Source organism: Pleuronectes platessa, chromosome 9 (genome assembly GCF_947347685.1).
Source record: "Pleuronectes platessa chromosome 9, fPlePla1.1, whole genome shotgun sequence".
Taxonomy (NCBI): domain Eukaryota; kingdom Metazoa; phylum Chordata; class Actinopteri; order Pleuronectiformes; family Pleuronectidae; genus Pleuronectes; species Pleuronectes platessa.
This window is the reverse complement of record NC_070634.1, coordinates 8,384,963-8,404,083: the sequence shown is the minus strand read 5'-3', so window position 1 is coordinate 8,404,083 and position 19,121 is coordinate 8,384,963. Positions and strand designations below refer to the sequence as shown.

General features: G+C 40.1%; 1 protein-coding gene across 4 annotated transcripts in view; it reads left to right on the top strand.

Moving 5' to 3' along the window:
• The first annotated feature begins 2,435 nt into the window (after positions 1–2,435).
• The window catches only part of clocka (clock circadian regulator a), a 30,100-nt gene continuing 13,414 nt past the window's right edge, over positions 2,436–19,121 (top strand). For 3 of the 4 annotated variants that reach the window (XM_053429975.1, XM_053429973.1, XM_053429976.1), the window contains exons 1-8: positions 2,436–2,505; positions 9,241–9,320; positions 17,219–17,440; positions 17,527–17,618; positions 18,072–18,131; positions 18,408–18,556; positions 18,651–18,742; positions 18,846–18,935. In XM_053429975.1, the coding sequence (XP_053285950.1) occupies positions 17,599–17,618; positions 18,072–18,131; positions 18,408–18,556; positions 18,651–18,742; positions 18,846–18,935 (411 nt within the window). In that variant the 5' untranslated portion in view covers positions 2,436–2,505; positions 9,241–9,320; positions 17,219–17,440; positions 17,527–17,598. The remainder of the gene's footprint in view (positions 2,506–9,240; positions 9,321–17,218; positions 17,441–17,526; positions 17,619–18,071; positions 18,132–18,407; positions 18,557–18,650; positions 18,743–18,845; positions 18,936–19,121) is intronic. The other variant, XM_053429974.1, reaches the window with a different exon arrangement.

Genomic DNA, 19,121 nt, shown 5'->3' with positions numbered 1-19,121 from the left:
TTTTTCATTTGCATTAAAATGCTATAATGAGGTCTGGTGTAATGTTGTATTTTGTTACAAATTGAGTCTTTCACTGCATTTTGAAAAGAATAAAGAAAGTGATGTATGCATCTATGAGGACATATTAAATGTGCATTGAATTGAAATGTTAACACATCAGGTATATTTAATCCACAACAAAATAATTTATTTGAGATAAGATGCTGTGTGTAGAAAAGGGATACACATGCTTGAAATGTTAATTGGATTTGTAATTAAAACAAAGAAAATAAATCCTGATATTATTTTAGTTTCTTTGAATTTCCTATATTAGATTATGACATTTGTTTGATCAGGCACCAATCCCGGATCTAACTATGAAGTGAGGAATGATAAACTGAACAATTAAAGCAGGCCATAAATAAATTCAATAAAATATAATATTAGTAATATTAGGACTGACTTTGAGTTTAGTTAGTTGACATAAAAATCCTAAAATAGCTAGATTTATCTATCCTTTGATGTATGTAACTACAAAATTGAGAATTATTTTCAACAAGCTATCAGATTTTCTAAATTGATTAATGTATCTTCTTCCAGCATTTCCGACTGTAAATATTATTAAGTGTTCAATGACACGTTATAATGCAGGAGCATGACTGTAATTACTATCATCAACACTGGGTGTCGCAATTCTCCATAAATTGGCATCTCATTCTACCACATCCCTGGTGGTTTCAGTTCTATTTAGGTCTAACACAAGACGATAACGCTCATTTAAGATTCAAATGATAAAAACCTCTTTCTTGCATTGTACATCAACTGGAATAATGAATAATTAATCAGATGAATGCTAAAAGATGTTGATTTGTTCAGATGCTTGAACTGATTGTCAGATAACTCTGACCTCAACTCGACATTACAATCTTTATCCAACTCTGACACATGCATTCTGCTTGCAAAGATGCCAGATACAGTATAAATACAGTTTGAAACAGGTAGTGAAATGGTATAGAGATACAGATGATTAGTATTTCATGTACCAGTATCCCGAGTTCTCTGATGGTTCAGCTGCAGCACAGCAAACCACCCACCACGGAATGTGAACAATTTACAGATCAGGACATTACTTGCGGGGTCGCAACATCCTAGTGAAGATGTAGTGCTGAAGCATTTCCAACCACAAGTTTTAATTAGATTTTAAAGTGTTTGGATTTTTAAAATTAAATAATTGTAAAATATTACAAGGTTCTCAATAAAATGTAAATAGTATACAACTTCATGTTGGAATATGTGTGGCTGACTTCCAGATAGTTTCCCAGGAGCCCATAGTGTAAATCATATGGCCTGAGAACTTTTTTACTGACAGGTTGACTGGAGAATCACAGCAGTACTAACAGAATTTATACCAAAATATTTTGACCAGTTTGTCCATTCGCCATTGTTCCCAGGAGAAGTGGATGAAAAATCATACAAATTACATCGGATGCAAGAAAAGGATTTAACATTAGAATTGTATGGAAAAACAGGGTTTAGAGTCTATTGTTCATCAGAATAAAACCCTCTGGTCCTGCATCTTCGGAATAAAATGCATGTATAAAGGTATATATTAAATATAAAAAATAATGATGGTACTTTCTTATTTTTAATCCCCCTCTCGCCAAAATGTCGAAACAGCGCCACCCGCCCATTGCCTCCATCGATGTGGCCAAAAACTGTTTTGCAGCTTTTTCCACCTCGGCTGTTGCCATGGTGATGAGTAACACGCCGGAGCCAGGCAAACAAAACAAATTGATGATGAATCAAATCAAAAGACCCTCGACGAAAGAGCAGCGTGGACAATTACATCATCAAAATAAAAAATATGTTTCTCTAAAGTTTAATTTGTTGCCAACGAAAAACAATGATTGAAATAAGTGAATAGACAAAACAAACAAAAAACATAATCCCAGGTACATTATAAGCACGTGTGTTTAGTATACCACATGGTAGAATAACCCTTTAAAGAAGAATTATAAACCTAACAAACGAATACAATATCTTCCTAATGGGATTCGTGAAAAATGTAATGTTTTCCTGTAAAATGTTTAGAATTCACAACAAAAATATAAAAATGAAGAATCAGTGTGTTTTTTTAATGTCACCTATAGATTAAATGTAGAAAACCAGCACCAGACGATTTTAAATAAAGTAATGAGGCCAAACAGTCACACATGATCTTTATTATGTTGTTATATATGATTTATACTACATTGGACTGCAGAAAGGGGATAACTTTACACGTGACAAGTTGTCCACAAGTTCTTATGAAGTCGAATTTGTAGTTTTTACACCGTGACAATCTAAAATAAATGACAAACAAATGTTAGAACACCTGCGTGTGTGTGCAGTGGAGCCCCGCAGCGGGCCCTCCTGCCTCCTGGCTCCTGTTCCAGCTCCGGTCCTCCCGCCTCAGCCCTGCGCAGTCCTCCGACAGCAGCGCCACTGGCTGCAGGGATATCCCGATGAGAGGGAAGGCTGCTCGGGGTAAGTTGGACATCTCGCACCGCTAAACTCCGCTCCGTGTCAGTGTCGCGTGTATCCGCAGCACCTCCTGGTTCCGCTGTCAGGCGCAGAGCTGCAAACGGGGACAGTTGTGCTTTTGCCTGTTTAGTGACAGCGACTGGCCAGAGGCCCGGTGACCCACATTCTTATCTAATGCTGGATGTTAGCTCAGCTAGCTAGCTCCGGCTGAAGTGGGTTGACACACATTCGGTGCGCTGTGCAGGCGAGTTCAACACTCGCTGTGTTGTATATTGTAAAGTCGTGGTTCGGCGGGAAAATGCCGCCTGACTGATTCCCCACGGACAGGGGAGCGTTGACAGTGCGTGTCTCGTGTCGCAGTGAGTGTCTTCAACTAGAAAAGCTGTTGTTTTGTTTCGGTAATTGACGGTGGCGTGTAAGCTAGGTGGCGTTAGCCTCATAGCAATCAGTGCCCGGCTTGCCGGCCGGCGTCGGCGGCAGCGGGCAGACGGCTGCTCGGTGGCGGGTTGGACCCCGGCTGTACCCGGGCTGCTCACTGCGAGACTGGCGGTGCTTCCGCTGACTTCACACACCTGACAGCCGGACGCGGCTCACCGGCTCAGGGTTCCCCACGTCTGCAGGGTACGTCTGATTTTCCTCCGTGATCATTATCGATCTGTGACTAATCTCCAGCCTGTGTGTCCCCTGTGTGTGTCCCGCTGCTCGTCGTTCACCAGGCGCACCTGTCAGCTGCGTCCCGTCAAAACACGACATGTTGTTTACGAGGTGTTTGATGCGGACCGGGATCATAGTGTGCACCTGGTGAGATGACTCTATGCAGTCTGATGCTGATACCTGTCTGCGAACCAGCCCACCTGTATGCGAAACACATGGACAAGAGTAATGGACGGTTTGTGTTATTGAAATTAAATCAGTGTTTGGTACTGACAAATAATCAGAATGAGATGCCACGACGAGATCTATTTAAAACAAGAAGGCAGAAATGGACATGTTCAAACTCGGTTTCATGTCGTTTCAAAGTTTGGACAACTCAGACTTTTTTTGCTTCAGACATAATCGTCAGGGTTTCTTAAAGCGAGCACTAGCAAATACTGTCTCTCCTTCGACTCTGGTTTAATATGCAATTGTATACAGCTTCTGTAATTAACTGACATTGAAATCTTATTCAATTAGATTTATATAATTTAAGTCATAATAAATACCAACTCACGTGATGTGGCTTGGTACAAAATTGAGGAATTTCAGTTATGACAACTGTTTCATCTAACATCTGGTTCGGCCTGATGTTTGTTGCAAGATGACATCTTTGTCACCATTATTTGAATGATATTTGGACATTTTTTATATGTTCAAACATAAAAACATTTATTGTATGTCATTAATCAATTTTTTGGGGGTTGTTGTAAATCTAGGGTTAGCCTCGACAAGAAACGGTATTTCGTGATTTTTTTTTTTAAAGTTGCTTGGCCTTTGGTGATTATGAATATTTAAAAACAATTTCTTTAGACAGTGATATTTTCTAAGAGACAATTGCTAAATGATAATACCTTTCTGGTGAATTTGTACAAGAAAGATGTTTAGTAATCGCCCATTCGGACTTGTTGGAGCGGTCAGTGGAGCATAGAAAATGAGTTACGATGAGATTTTATGGGTGTTATGTGTATCAAACTCAAACAGCAGTGGGAAAAATTGGAGCTGAGCACTGGCAAGTGTGTTTTGTTAAAACCTTGGAGGGACACCATCAGGAATGAGAAAAGGAGAGAACACTTATTTTATACACTTTATTACACCTTAGAGTATTTGCTTGTCATGTCAGCTTTTTCCATTACAGAGGCGGCTGTGTTGTTTCAGATGTGATGTTCTCTGGCTTTGGATTTAAAGCAGGCAGCTTGAATCAATCAGTGGACTGATAATACACAAAGCTACTGGTTCTGTACACATTTGATACGGAGGGAGTATCAAGTAGATGTCATGAGATACCAAGTTTATAACAGAGGCCTGTTAATGACCCCTGAAGTTTGGACATGGCAGCAGTGTGTAATGTTTTTTTATTGGCAGTATAAAAAGTTCTCTCAGTGACTGAGTCGTCACAGCCTTGAGCTCAGTGCAGTGGCTTCAGATCTAAACTGTACTTTCAGTGTCTCAAGGATGTCTTCTGTCCTCACCTCAGGGCGACCTTCCTACTCTCACTACAGCAATTACAGTGGTACACAATTCATGTACATGCAGAGAACCTTCCCTTTTTAATAGCCTTGTATCTGTGTTTTCTCACATTCATAACTCATTTCATTCAAGTCAACTTTGCTGCAGTCTGACAGATCTGCTGCTATCACTAGATTCATGATTTGACTCTGTGTTTTGACACAGTCTTTGTCAGCCGTGACCCTGACTTTGACACCTTTAGAAGTCCTTTCCTTTTTAATCACTCTCACTTGCAACTTTCAAACTTAAAGGTGTAGTAGAGTTTTGTTTTAACGTGTGAAGCATATGAGATGCAACTTTTGATGAGATCTAAGAATTTGATACTTTCTTAATGAACCCGAGATGCTGACAGTCTTGTGGATGTTGAATTTAAGTTTCAGTGCACCATGGAACTGTAATTGAAATTCACTGTCCTGGTACTTAAGAATTTGATGTGGTTTGGGGTCCGTTAGATCAGCGACATTCAGCCTTTTCTTCCTGATGTTACTGTCTGCACATTTAGAAGATTGCATGAGACTACTTTGTTGTGGCAGCAATTTAATATCACCAGCAGATCTCTGTTACTGTGTGCTTACAGACTGATGTTTATTATTATTACTTTATAACTTCTCCTTTGAACACAGATCTGCAGTGAAGTAAACATTTTAATGAGCCGGCTTTGTCAATAAGTATACAGACTGTAAATTCCTGAGATCACGAGTAGAGATTAATAATAAATTCTACTGGTCTGCCTTTGCTGTTTGGGTTTCCTTATCTCTTAGAAAAAGGACATCCACTGAAAGCAACATTAACTGCCAGAGAAATCCTTTTTGTTTTTGTGGTAGTGACCTTTCTCTGGCAGGGTTCTTCTCACAGATTCTGTCAGAAGTTATTTCTTTGTGACTACGAACATATTTTTTCACCAAAACCTGTGTAAACTAGTGAAAATGGGTTTTTGCACTGATTGCTGAATAAATTAAACTGGACTACATAATCTGGCGTCATGATACAGACAAACACTACAATGGCACTCAGTAGAGCGCATAAAATCATACCTTCCTGGGTGCAGGGAATAATCATGAATGATGTGACTGTTGTTTGCCAAATTCTTTTTTTACATTATTAATACAAAGACTACAATAATGTCATACTGTACAGTCCTCCTGTTGTATCAATCATCTTAATACTGAAATGTACTTAGCGAAAATGTGCATAGTATTTTAAAGGGTTGGTTTTTGCAACAAAACACAGAACCTCTGTTCAACAAATGTGACAAAGCGCATAATTTAATTGGGTCTCAGTTTGCATGTAATTGCTCTTTCTTACGCTCCATGAATACTAGTATTTGGCTCAGAACTAGATACAGCAACCTTTGTGTCTGCGTGTTCTGCTCAGTGGTAACTACATGTTGCTGTAGTAGGAAATTGTGTGTAGTGTTTTGTTTTTATGATGCTATCCGATTTATACTATGATCAAGAAAAAACGTGTCAAGTCTTTTTGAGGGGTAGACGTGCATCTTTCTTATCTGTAGAATCATTGTTGTTGGCAAGTGCTAAAATTAGTCATTAGCTAATTAATTTGTTGTTGCAACTAGGGATGGGCGTTCGATTAAATTGTCTTCGTCGATCGTCGGGAGAGTTAATGACGAATTTTCGATTAATCATTAATATTTTCAAGTTCAAAAACTCACTATTTATAAGCTACATTAAAATGCAGTGAAAAAAAAAAGCGTGTTTCCTCATTGAGATCTTTATTACAAGATGAACAAAATATGCGCTGCCGTAATCTTAAGCAGCGGAGCCGACAGCTAGAAGCCGGTGCTACTAAACACACCTGACCCTCGTTTTTTCCCCTCCAAAATAAAATAATAATAATATAAAAAAAACATAATGTTAAACAACAACTACAGATATATAATACTTAGGTCTGACAGGTTTTGCCAAATGTAACTCAAAACTATCAAACAAGGTACAGAGTCGAGAGAGCTTCATAAAAATAACCAGTAACTCACATACAACTTCAGCACCAGCCTACGGATTTGTGTTGAGAAAGATGAGCATGTTAAACTGCTCTGGGGTCAGACGCGAACGCAGCCTGGTGACCGTCAGTCCAGCCGCCGAAAAACCCGCTCTGAGGGGACTGACGTCGCCGTGATACACAGGTAGCTCCGTGCTAACTTGGCTAGCCTGGCCGCGGCTCCGGTGTTTGCGCTCCCCTCGTCCGTGTCAGACAACGCAGGCTCCTCGTCTCCCCCAGCCTCTGGGATAGCTTCGCAGTATTGGCAGTGAACCAAGTCATTTTTTAACTCAAAATGGTCCCATGCAACACTTCGCCGTGACCTCTTCATGTTTACTTTGGAAATGGAACTACACGGTAACTCGCAGCCAGTCGCAGGTAACTGAGTAGGACTGTGGCGTTTTTTTCAAACACTGCCCCCCGTGGTCAAATGTGTAATTAGCGAATTTCTCGATGAAAAAATGATTTCATCGACGAAATGCTTAATGATTAGGGATGCACCGATATGGAAATTCTTGGCCGATACCGATATTTAAAATAACAATCTGGCCGATAGCCGATACCGATATTTGTTTATTTTCTTTTTGTTGTTATTCATTCACCCTTTTGTTCCAGAAAAATAATTAAATCATTATTTAAAAAGCACTATTTAAAAAATGTTCAGCCCTTCATCACTCTTATCTTTTAATGAGCACAAATTGAATCAGATTTATGAAACAATCTTTGATTTAACTAAACTTTATTTAACAGAGACATATAATGACCATTTTCCCGCAAGTTGAAATGGTTCCTTGGGATCTTAATGAAATGTCTGTAACATATTTTGGTAAAAATACCACAAGGATTATTTAAAACAGCACCTTTTTACCCTGTCTAAAACAGCCCTGTTAAAGTATCATTATAGAGAACGCTCTTCTCATTCTTTTACGGTAGCAGTATTGCCCGTTTATTAGAGGTGTTACGGCTTCTGTGTGTATGACGTATGTTGTCAGTTCCCTTGTTACCTGTTCATGAGACGGATGAATAGAGCCGATGCACATGAGAATAAAATACTTAAACAGACGCTACGCTCATACTTTTTACGCCAAGTTACACTGCGTGAGTCAAGATAACTTAACAAGCCCTCCTCAGTTTTACCTGTTTTTAGTGTCGGGCATAAATCACATCGCGTCAACACCCACCGTGGCCCTTCGCGATGCTTGTTTTAATTAAACAGTCGGATTCCCCTGGTCTGCACCAGTTCTCAGTCAGCTGCTAGGCGCCAGCCGGAGGGTTCCCCCAGCGGTCGCCGTAGCTGAGGTGATCCGCGAGAAGGGCCCGACACGCGTCCAGAGTCGCCGCCGCCGACCGCCGTACCCGGTCCCCTCCAACGGCCCGCCTTCCGCGCCGGCGATGGACGCAGCGACGCCGTTAGGCGCCACCGGATTAGGACCTCCCGGTGCACACTGATCCTCTGGCCGCGGAGAGGAGGGCGACGGAGCGACTGCTCCCCCAGCCGCGGCACGTGCCCAGCGGTTTTACAACAAATATGAACATCGGCCAATGATATCGGTGAAAGTCAAGTTTATTACCGATAAGCCGATATCAGTAAACAAGGCGAATATCGGCCGCTACCGATGTTCGGCCGATAAATCGGTGCATCCCTATTAATGATCAATTAATCGATCGTCGATTAATTATGCCCATCCCTAGTTGCAACTATTTTTGTCAGGAAAGATGTGATGTGTTGTGGACAATGTTGTTTTCATGTGAAAGAAGGTAATTCATTTTCTGCAGAGAGAGACTAGAAACTAGCGGGAGTTCCCCAGAAAATAAAAATCAGCAAATGATACACAACTATTCCTGAGAAGATGAGCTGTGGCCATAAGGTGGTGATACAGGAATTTAAGGAATATTGAAAAAGCAAGCAAACAAACAAAATAAAATAAATAATAGAAATCCTTGCATGAATATACCGAATTTAGATGTTTGCACTGCAGGTCTGGATAATGGTAAATGGTCTGTATTTTTATATTGCTTTTCTAGTCTGGATGACCACTCAAAATCTTTACACTACAATTTTGGCGTCGACCCTTTTAAAAACACATTCACATGCACTTTCTCTATCATACATCATCCGGCACAGCCTTCAGGGGCAATTTAGGGTTCAGTATTGGGGAGTCAGGGATTAAACTGTGGTCAGAGGACAACCCGCTATACCTCCTGAGCCCTTTTTACACAATATAAGCACACACACATAACATACCTTAACACCACTTTCTATAATAATGAGATAATGTACTGCTCAGCTTTATTAGACGTGATTCTTAGAGCAGATGCTTGTGTTGACATTTCCTAAAAGTAGTTCCCCTTTTCCCAGATGACGGCAAGGAGCTCAGGTTGTGATTGAAATTTAGAATGTGTGTGGTGAGCCCACAGCTGTTCTTATATCTGCAGTGATGAGGCTTATGATGATTCTGATTCTTAGTTATGTGGGTTTCTTTCCAATTATCTGCTTCTCATTTGTAAATGTAGCTTTTCTTTTCTTTTCTTGTTCAACAGGTGAATGATTCAAATAACTTGCCTGATATCCGTCATGAGGTGAAGCGTATAGCGAATCAACCATCACTCACAGACAACAGGTGAGACGTCTTGGAAATTACTTCCTTGATTTAGCTCTCAGTTGTGGCAGAGGAATGGGTTGTGCTGATGAAGCTGTGTGAAGCCTAATTCATCAGTACATACAATATAATCTAGCGTGAAGTTTGATGAAATATATGTTAAGGTTGTTTTAACAACATGTTCAGTCTGCAAAATGAACAATAGATGAAAAGCATTAGAGGGGCAATGCATCCAAATCAAGCTATGCTAACGTTTTCTATCGAGAAGAGAACAAGGCACCTCATGAGGAAATTTCAATCAACTGTTGGGTATTCAGAGGAACAACTGTTGTAAGAAGTGCCAGTGGAGATTCAGAGGATTTCTATTTATCCATCAAAGCAGAATAGAAACAGGACACGAGCAAGAGCGCTTGCAGAAGTGCAGCGATGCACCACAAACTTTGCCACTCAGAAGCAGAGGAAGAAAATGTATCAGAAAGATTATGAGGAGCCCCAGGGGGCTCATATAATCAGGGAGGAAAAGATTAAGTCTTATTTCCAGGAGAAGTAGGAAAACATGGTTTTCCAAAAATAACAGAGTCAGAGCTTCATACCAAAACGTCAGCCAAAGGTATGAAACCGACTTCATTAGAGTCAAATAAGCGGCTGATGACCTTCAGTGTGAGCTCGACAGGGAAATCAAGTCTCACTCATAGGAGGTGTCAGCATCTGCTCGCAGTCCAAAACCTAAAGGCTGAGCAGGAGGCCTGTTGCCAAAACACGGCGTAGGAGAAAAACAAGCCTCTATTAAAAGAACTGGCGATAGTTGGAAGTTCATACCAAGAGGACAGCTAAAGCAATTAAGCTGTTGTCCTCAGAGTGAGGAAGCAGGCTGATGACCTTCACTGTGATATTTAGAAGGATATCAAGTCTCATGCAGACATTGTCACAAAACCAGTACTTGTTGTAAAAGTGGAAGGCTGAGCAGGATGCCTGCTATCAAAAGATGGTGGAGGAGATCTGAACTGTGAAGAAAAATGCTACAGAGCAGGAAAAGCTTTTGGGAAGAGAGATGGAGGAACTGAAAACACAGCTCAACGTTCAAGGAATCGCTCCTTAATGCTCTCCCTGATTCTGAATCCATGGAGACTGAGGTGCCTGAGGAGATCCCCACAAAAACAAAGACTGCTTCAATCTGGAAGTGAGTCGGACACTTTCTTGAACTGAGGGAAACCACAGAAATAGAAAAAAGAGTTCTTCTCTCCCTCACCAACTGTGAGACAACTGACCTTTTTATATCTTCTGTGAAAAAGATGCATGTAATGAAACTTTAGTTACACCAGACGGTCGAAGCAAATGGCCGTCCACGCAGAGCAACGTTCTGCTCAAGGTTTCTTCTGCTTGAGACGAGTTGTTCTCTGCCACTTCTGCCAAGTGCTTGTTCTTGGGATAAATGCTGAGTTTAATATGAGACAGCAGGACAAGCACAGGTGTTCACCAGCAGTTATGTCAGCCAAAATCTCTGCTGCTGTGAAAAATATGTATTTAATGATATCACTGAGAAAAGAGAATTCAGGTCATCTACAGTGAGTGTAAGGAGTGTGTGTAGCAAATGTAATATCTAGTCTTATATATTACAATATCATTTCTGCATTTTGCTGTATGTCTCCTAATAAAGAGTCAGGCTTTGATTTGGAAGTACAGTTTTTAGTCATATGCCTATTTTACCTCATCAAGCTAAATTTAGCCGACAAGATTTCCTGTGATGTCTTATCTTTGATAAAACAAAAAACTTAAATATTAACAAAACTATATATTTCAGACTGACAGAAACCAATGTGATGTCTGACCACCAGATAAAAGTGATGGATTAGTAAAAACAACGATAATTATTGTAAACTGCTGTGTGTGAATGTTGGGTTATTCATTGTGATCAAGTATTTTTTTTACTGAAAAACAAATGACTAAAGTAAAATGAGTTTAATATTTGAGTAAAAAAAATGAAATAAAGATATGATCCACCTTCACCAAACGTGCACATGAATGGTTTGAATATAACACCATGGATAATGTTTGAGTATTCTCATCATAAACCCTGGATGAAGTGGTTTTCATAGTAATAATAATAATAATAATAATATTTGTTGTTTGTATACCTATATCAGTCATGACAACTTTTTTATAATGTAAAAATGCTATTTCATATTAATGTCTTCATTGTGGTAGTCATGCCAAATGATGATGAATGATTGTTTATTAATTATAAACTGTAGATTGGGTCTTTAATCTTAGTGGTTGCAAAAGTTACTGCTTTGCTACTGTAGAAATGCTTTATAATAATATAATGAACACTCAGGAAGACCTCTGGTAAAGGACAAGGACAAGGCCATATGGTCATGTGTTCACATAGAAGACATCAGGTAAAGGTGTTATATTGTGGTTTCTAATGTCTCAACTTACTCAGAACACTACAGCTGTTAGTCGAGGGAACAATTGTCAGTTAGCATAAACAGCATTGAGATTTGGTGGTCAAATGTTGTTCACATTTTGCTCATAGGTCTATATTCAGTCTTGATTTCCTCCGTGTGCTGTCAGTCGTCCTTCTTAACGTCAGTGACCCACTTGGCATTTGTATAAGGCCCCTGGCTGAGTTCCTCCGCTGCTGCTAGCCTCCTGTCCCAGCAGAGGAGGAGCTCAGCCAGGGGCCTTATACTAATGCCAACTGCCAACCACTGCTGCTTTGCTCTCAAATATTCCTGTCTGTGGGCTGTCGAGTAAAAAAGGCAAAACAAAGGCTCCTTTTGTGCTGCTGCTGTAGATGCGTTTGCATCGAGTGGAAAAACAGCTGGCTGCTCAGCGCTGAGGGTTTGGCCCGACTGTGCAATAGTGTGGCAGGGACTGTTCACAAGCTTGTGTTGTAGTTATTTTATTTACTTAAAAGCCAAATGAACATGACATTATTAAAACCAGTCATCAGGAAACAGCAATTCCTGGAAACTGAGGGAACACATCTTTATCACATCTTTGTTTGCTGTGGATTTGCAGGCCTTGATTCTGTCATAGACACTATGACTGAGTTATACATTTTGGTTTGTTTGTGTGATGTCCCTGGCAATGTGTGTTGCTCGTAGAAGAGTCCAGATTTTTTTCTGGAACTCTCTGGAAAATTAGGTCCTGATTTAGAAAGAACACAGCAAGAGATTATCTGGTTGAAGCATGCTTGTGATAGGACATGACATAGAAATTCAGCTGTGGTAATCACATTTTGTTTTCAGCCCTTCAGCACCAATGTCTAAAAGCTCTCAGATCTCGTCTTTCTTCTTCATCGTCTTCTTTGTGTATGTCATGTCTTTCTCATCCTGAGATATTTTTATTATTTTTGTTCTTTTCACTATTGCATCCGTCACGTATTCAAAACTTTATCAACAAACCCACTCACTTGCTGGGAATTCTTCGGACGTTATCCTGCTGTATTCTCACATGGGGTACCTTAGATTCTATGTACATTTTACATAGGGGAGATTATCCGGAGCAACTGACACAGAAATTTGTGTTCTCACATACAGCCCCTCCAAAAAATGTCCCAAGAAGTTAATATGGAAAATAAATTTTCTTTTGACTTAGTTGTATGAATATTATAAATAGACAAGTAAAAGCATACATCTTTTCAAACAATCAATTAAAAAAAGAGAGTTTCAGTTGCTAGACATTTACATTTTAAAGAGAAGTCGACAAGCAGACCTATAATGCTGTATAGCCTGCCTCCGCATTAAGTTCTGCTGTTCCAGCCTTTAAATATCAACAAGTAGTTTCAGCTCTCCCTCATTACAGTGGTATTCTAATACCCAGTGAAATGATCTTCTCTAGTGGAGCACACAAACACAAAAGGTGTTTCCAGTGATGACTGGTCTGTGGTTTAGTTCTGGATGTTTGCTCAGTTTGTATAATATGTTGTTTATTATTAGAATTTCTGAACTGATTCATTAGTGATATGGAGGTCTGCTGTATTCTTTCTTTCACTACTTAATTGCCTCATATTTTCTCCTCGGTTGGCAGTGTCTCCTAATTGAATAGTAAGAGCACTCTCTCTGATGCAGAAAATCTGCTTTACAATAGAAGGAGTTGCCTGATTGTCATTGGCTCCCTCTGAATGATGCAGCACAGTAATGTTTACATGACGCTTGTCACTGCCGAGCTACATCAGTCGACCTGTCAGTCTGTCCCGTTTCTTGTGACAAAGTGATAAACTCTCATCTAATAAGTCTCAGTGTATGATGGAGGCAGAATCAGCTGTGGAGGAATTCAGCCAGGCTATTTTTACTCCGAACGATGAGGCCAGTTGCTATGGTGTTGCCCATTGGCACTGTTGCTATGCTGGCATCTCAGTGAGGGGCGTGGCGTGGTGCGTGACGAGCGGCGCCATAGATCCACTTCAGAATGACTCATTTCCTCAGAGTTCTGCTGCCCTACATATTCATGCACACACCCACATACACAAACACAAACTCAGAGACCATCAAAAGTGCTGTATGAGCAATAGAAAAAATGATGATGGGAGAGTTCACAGACTGTGAGTTGACGTATTTCAGCGTGAACAATACGCAGGTGTGTTCATTTGAATACGCCTTCTACCCAACATGCTTGACAAAAAACTAAAAACTGGAAGGAGCTGTTTGAAATTTAGCACTTGCACAGTTTGTTTTCCGTGAGGTGCGTCTCTCCTGAGGCTTAGGGAACACCAGGAACCTTTTGTATATCATGTGATCAAATGAAGACATTCTGAAAGCCTGCTCAAGCCTTTGTGGAGGTACCTGCTGTGTAAAATGTTGAGCTTCTGAAGGGGTTGTGTTGACGGGGAAGGCAGTGTTATTGGTAAAAACAGGAAGGTCTTGCCTGCGGAGCTGTGATTAAGTTAGATCGGAGGAGGAGGAGGAAAGTAGGTCATTGGGCCAGCAGGTCACTGAAGCACGATGACATCACAGTTATACAACCCCTGCTATTGCAGTTACACAACGCCTGCTCTGTGCTGCAGCTCTTGCTGCAGCCTCTGCTCATACGCTACTGTCAGTGGCCAGAAATCTCCTCTCATCTTCTCCTCTCTTATTTTGATTTGATTTCATTAATATCTTTACTTCATTGTTTTGACCTCCTGTGTTCCTTGTTGCCTATTTTCAGTCTTGGTATTTGCCTGACTGTTTGAGATGCTGTAGAGCAAAACTGAAAAAGCTGTTTCCTTCTGTGTTTTCAGTATAAAGCCTACATATAAGCTCAATACTGCAAGTCTCCACTCTTTTTATAGCGGTCCCTTAAAGTGTAGTTGGCTGCTTCTGTTGACAAACAATTATCTTAGATAACACACCCATTCTCCGAAAGGCAATGAGGGGTGAAATAGCAGTGCATAGTTAAAAGTCAATGGGCCATGTTGAAACCTACTCCTCCTCTTACTGTCATTTCTTTCTAGTATAATTACTGTCATTTCTTTCTAGTATAATAACAGTGTGTGCAGTGCTCCCAAGTTCACCAAAACCTCCCTTGTTTTGGTGAACTTGGCATTTCATTCATTTAAGCCTTGATTTAAAAAAAAATATATATATATTTCAGTAACAACAACAACAGTCTGTGTGAAATGAGGTTTCCTAGACATGTCTTCTGTGTGCTGCCATTAAAGACTGATCCTAAGTCAGCAGTTCATCTTCCTTTAAATATGTGTTCATTAGAGATCTTCCCTTTAGGTTTTGCACTTTGAGTTGAAAAAAAAGGCATTGCTTCTAAAGTGGTTTCAAATGCTATCAAATGTGAAGTTGTCCAAATTACAATGAAGTAGACATATTCAAATTGCATCAAGGAATCGAGCTCCATATTAGTGATGTTTGTTAGTGACTGCTTTGAAATTTTGGATGCCTCCCACCGAATGTGAACGTGGGATTAGGCCAGTTCTATTTGTATAACTAAGTGTAGGTGTCTTTCATGCTGTTTGGCTGCAACGAATGTCACTCATGATAACACACTTCATTTGAACCCATGTATGGTGTGAAAATATATAGTTAGTGTATGCCATGATACAGGGGAAGAAACACTGCCGGGATTTTCTCACCATCACAAATAGGCTGTTATGGTGAGGAAACCTGACAGTAACTAGTTCATGAAATAAATGGGTTAGATATTTAGGCTAGAGACCCAGTGGGCCCTCTCGACTTAATTTCACAATCTATTGTAGGCATACCTGTGCAAGTGGAAGAATGGAGTTAACTGATGTGATGAATACATTTGCAGTGATAGCCTGAACTAGTGACTGGTGGATTTTTTTGGGGACGATTGTCTGTGGAAATATTTTATCGACACAATATCATTGTAACCGTGCAAGATACATCCAACTTAAGAGTTGCTATCCAAGTGAAGGCGGAGTGTGAAGATGGCTATGGTCCAATATACCTATGTAATAATGTAGTAATGATTACTCAATGCTCATGGGTTGGGATATCAACATGTTGACAGGCATCGCAGCATGTCTGACGGTCTCTCTTTTATTTTTTCCACCAAAATCTCATACACTTGTGGAGAACAACTTGGTGCCAGTAAGGGAACAGCTGACAACTCCTGTATTCCTGTATTGAGCTTTCCCTGCCATTTTCCAGCTCTTCTCACCATAATATTAGATTGGTCTTGATTCAAGCCTAGCCGCCATACGTAATAATATTCTTCTGGCTTGTGTGTCTCACAGCTAGATTATACCTCTTTTTAAACCACAATTACCAAGTATACACTATTTTAACATTGCTTATCCTATTTAAAATAACAGATTTACTTAGTTGCCTCTTTGTTTTTACCCCCCTGGTGTGTCATGTTCGACGTCACTAACTCTTTGATACCTGAGGTCCTCTCTCAACTCGCTGTCTTGCCAAATTAGCGTGTTCGCCGGGTTTCTCATTTCCATCACTGCTGTTTGGATCCAAGCCAATAACAACCTGTGTCTACTGCAGAGTAATTTGACCAGGGAGTGAATGCTGCTAGAATCCATTCCCATTGCGGACAAAAGCCAGATGTTAGTTACCTGCTCAATGTGAGCCAGACCCCTTATCTTTTTTTTTCTTTGGACAGACAACTGCACATTTTTCAAATGCAGCTTTAAAACCCAGACAGACTGCTGGATCAGTTTGCGGTTAGCCTGGCTGCTGAAGTGTATGTCTGCGACAGTACAGCAGGAGTCAGCCGGCCATCTAGATCTGTAGGACAGAATGCATCTGAATAAAAAGATATTCATGGCAATCTCACATTTCACACTACAGTAAGCTTTACATATGAGTCCATCTTCGGTCCACAGCCAGCCTCAATATGGTACACTCTCTTCTGTCTGTATTTGTAATCTTTATTTTGAATCGAGAAGAAAAAGAAATGATTGAGAAAGAATATGTAAAAACTAAATCTTTATAATGAGACATTATCATATCATTATTAACACTTTATTTATTTTCACCACACAATTTAGTTTAACCTAACATGTCAAAACAAATGCCTGAATAACTTCGATGCAAGAACTAGTCAATTATCCTAATTCAGTCCATTTTTTCTCGATGTCACCATGATTTAGAGTAGTTTGGGGGAGAGGGGGAATTGTGTAAAGATGTAAACGTTTGGCCAGTATCTAGTATCTATAGTTTGTATCACCTCTTACTTGGATATTTCCCAGCCTAAAATCCGCAAAAAATCTGATGTGGCAGGATGTCATACTATGCTAAGCTCCCTATCTGGCTTGAAACATGGCTGGAAATTTGTGAAACAAAAGCAAGATGAAAACAAAATAAACATATACTAGATAGATACTGTATTTTCAATATGCCCTATGTTGGTATGAATGCTGATCAATAACATTACAAACTGAGATATCATCATCTGTTAAGACTTCTCTAATGACCACACACATGATTCCTAAACTTCCATAGACTCAGATGTTGCTGCCATGTGCCACACTCCCGCCCGAAGCAGACGAAAAACCCAGCCCAAAGACCGTTTGGCCGCTTTCTCTCCTCTGATCCAAGACACGTTCAGTGCCTCTCCTCGAAGGCTCTCAGAGCTTCACCACCCCAGTGTGTCCACTCATTCCCCGCCTTCATCCAGCAGCAACCTTCTCATCCTCTCCCAGGACTGGCTGTACTGGCAGTAAGGTAACATCTGGATTTGGATTCAAACAGTTGAAAGTACTGAGCGATGATGAAGCTGTTGACACGTTGTGGTCTTTTTTTCCTCAAAGGTTCATTCACAAATGTCTACCTCACGATTAAAAGAGCCCTCTCAAACACATCGACCCTGAACAGGACACAAAATGACCTCCAGCATTGACAGGTGCGTCAGATGTTTTGAGTTACCTGTATTTGGCTTTTTTGTGACGGCATTCATCTTTCCTTTTCTAGTCCATGTGGTAAATATGTAATGTCGTGAAGGACTTTTTTCAAATTTGACAGAAATGTTTGCTGGTACTCAAGAAGGAGCTTAAATCCCTTTTCCTATATGAATAATAAATTACAAGCTATGTGTTCAATTCAGTATGATGTTTTGGTGATGATTGATTCATTATTTAGATGTGTTGTTCATCACAAATGTCTCAGATTGATTATAGATCATTTGAATAATTGTTTCTGTACTAGATACTAGACTTTGAAAGACAAGGTATCTAAGTTCATATCTGCTTTTGACACAATACAAGCTTTGAATTCTGAGGAACTCTATTATTCATAAAAGGTTATGGAGGAATTCACATTAGCTTCAACTGTTGGTTTGCTGCTGTCTGCTCTGCAGGGATGATAGCAGTATTTTTGATGGGTTAATGGAAGAAGATGAAAAGGACAAAGCAAAACGGTAAGATCTCCATTAAATGATAATTTCAGGTAATATTATTTTAATTCTGTTAGATCGTTTAAGCTTCACAGAGCAAGAACACATTTCAAATGCACCTGCCCTGTCTACCCTGAAACCAAGCAACAGACCCTCCCATTACTCTTTTGCCCCAGTTAAAATTATCTGCAGTCTTTCATAACTCTTGTCTTTTGTGGATGCAAAATAGCTGATGTAGCTTCTACCAGTGCCAGACTATATAATGACAAGAAATTGTGTGTATGGCATCTATATCCTCAGTGTGTCCCGTAACAAGTCCGAGAAGAAACGTAGAGACCAGTTCAATGTCCTCATCAAGGAGCTGGGTACAATGTTGCCGGGTAACACCCGGAAGATGGACAAGTCCACTATTTTGCAGAAGAGCATTGACTTTCTGCACAAACACAAGGGTAAGAAATTGTGGTGATTGCTAGAAATCCGTTTGAGGTTACACACTCTTTAGCTGCACCTAAATGTAAACATGTTTTATTCTTCTCTTATTAGAAATCGCTGCTCAGTCAGAGTCAACTGAGATCAGACAAGACTGGAAGCCTCCTTTTCTTAGTAATGAAGAGTTCACTCAGCTGATGTTAGAGGTGAGTAGGAGCACTAGTGAACATAAAAGTTTCTCTTTGTGAAATACCTTCATTTACATGCAAGAATATGAGTAAAGTTAAGAAGTGTATTTTGTTCTGACAGGGATTGGATGGATTTTTCCTTGCAATTATGACTGATGGGAATATAATCTATGTCTCTGAGAGTGTGACATCTCTACTAGAACATTTACCTGTGAGTATAACAAGCTGAAGTTTTGAGTTTATGATGACTAGTGCAGTGTCCTGTTTGCTGAGCCGGTGGTGATGCTGGTTGCAGCTTTTTTTCTGTAACTGTAAAAGTAACCTGCAATCATTAAGCCGTGACAAGTAAAGACCTTTAGCTGGAGTCTGCAGAACCCTGTAGCTGCACCACTACTGC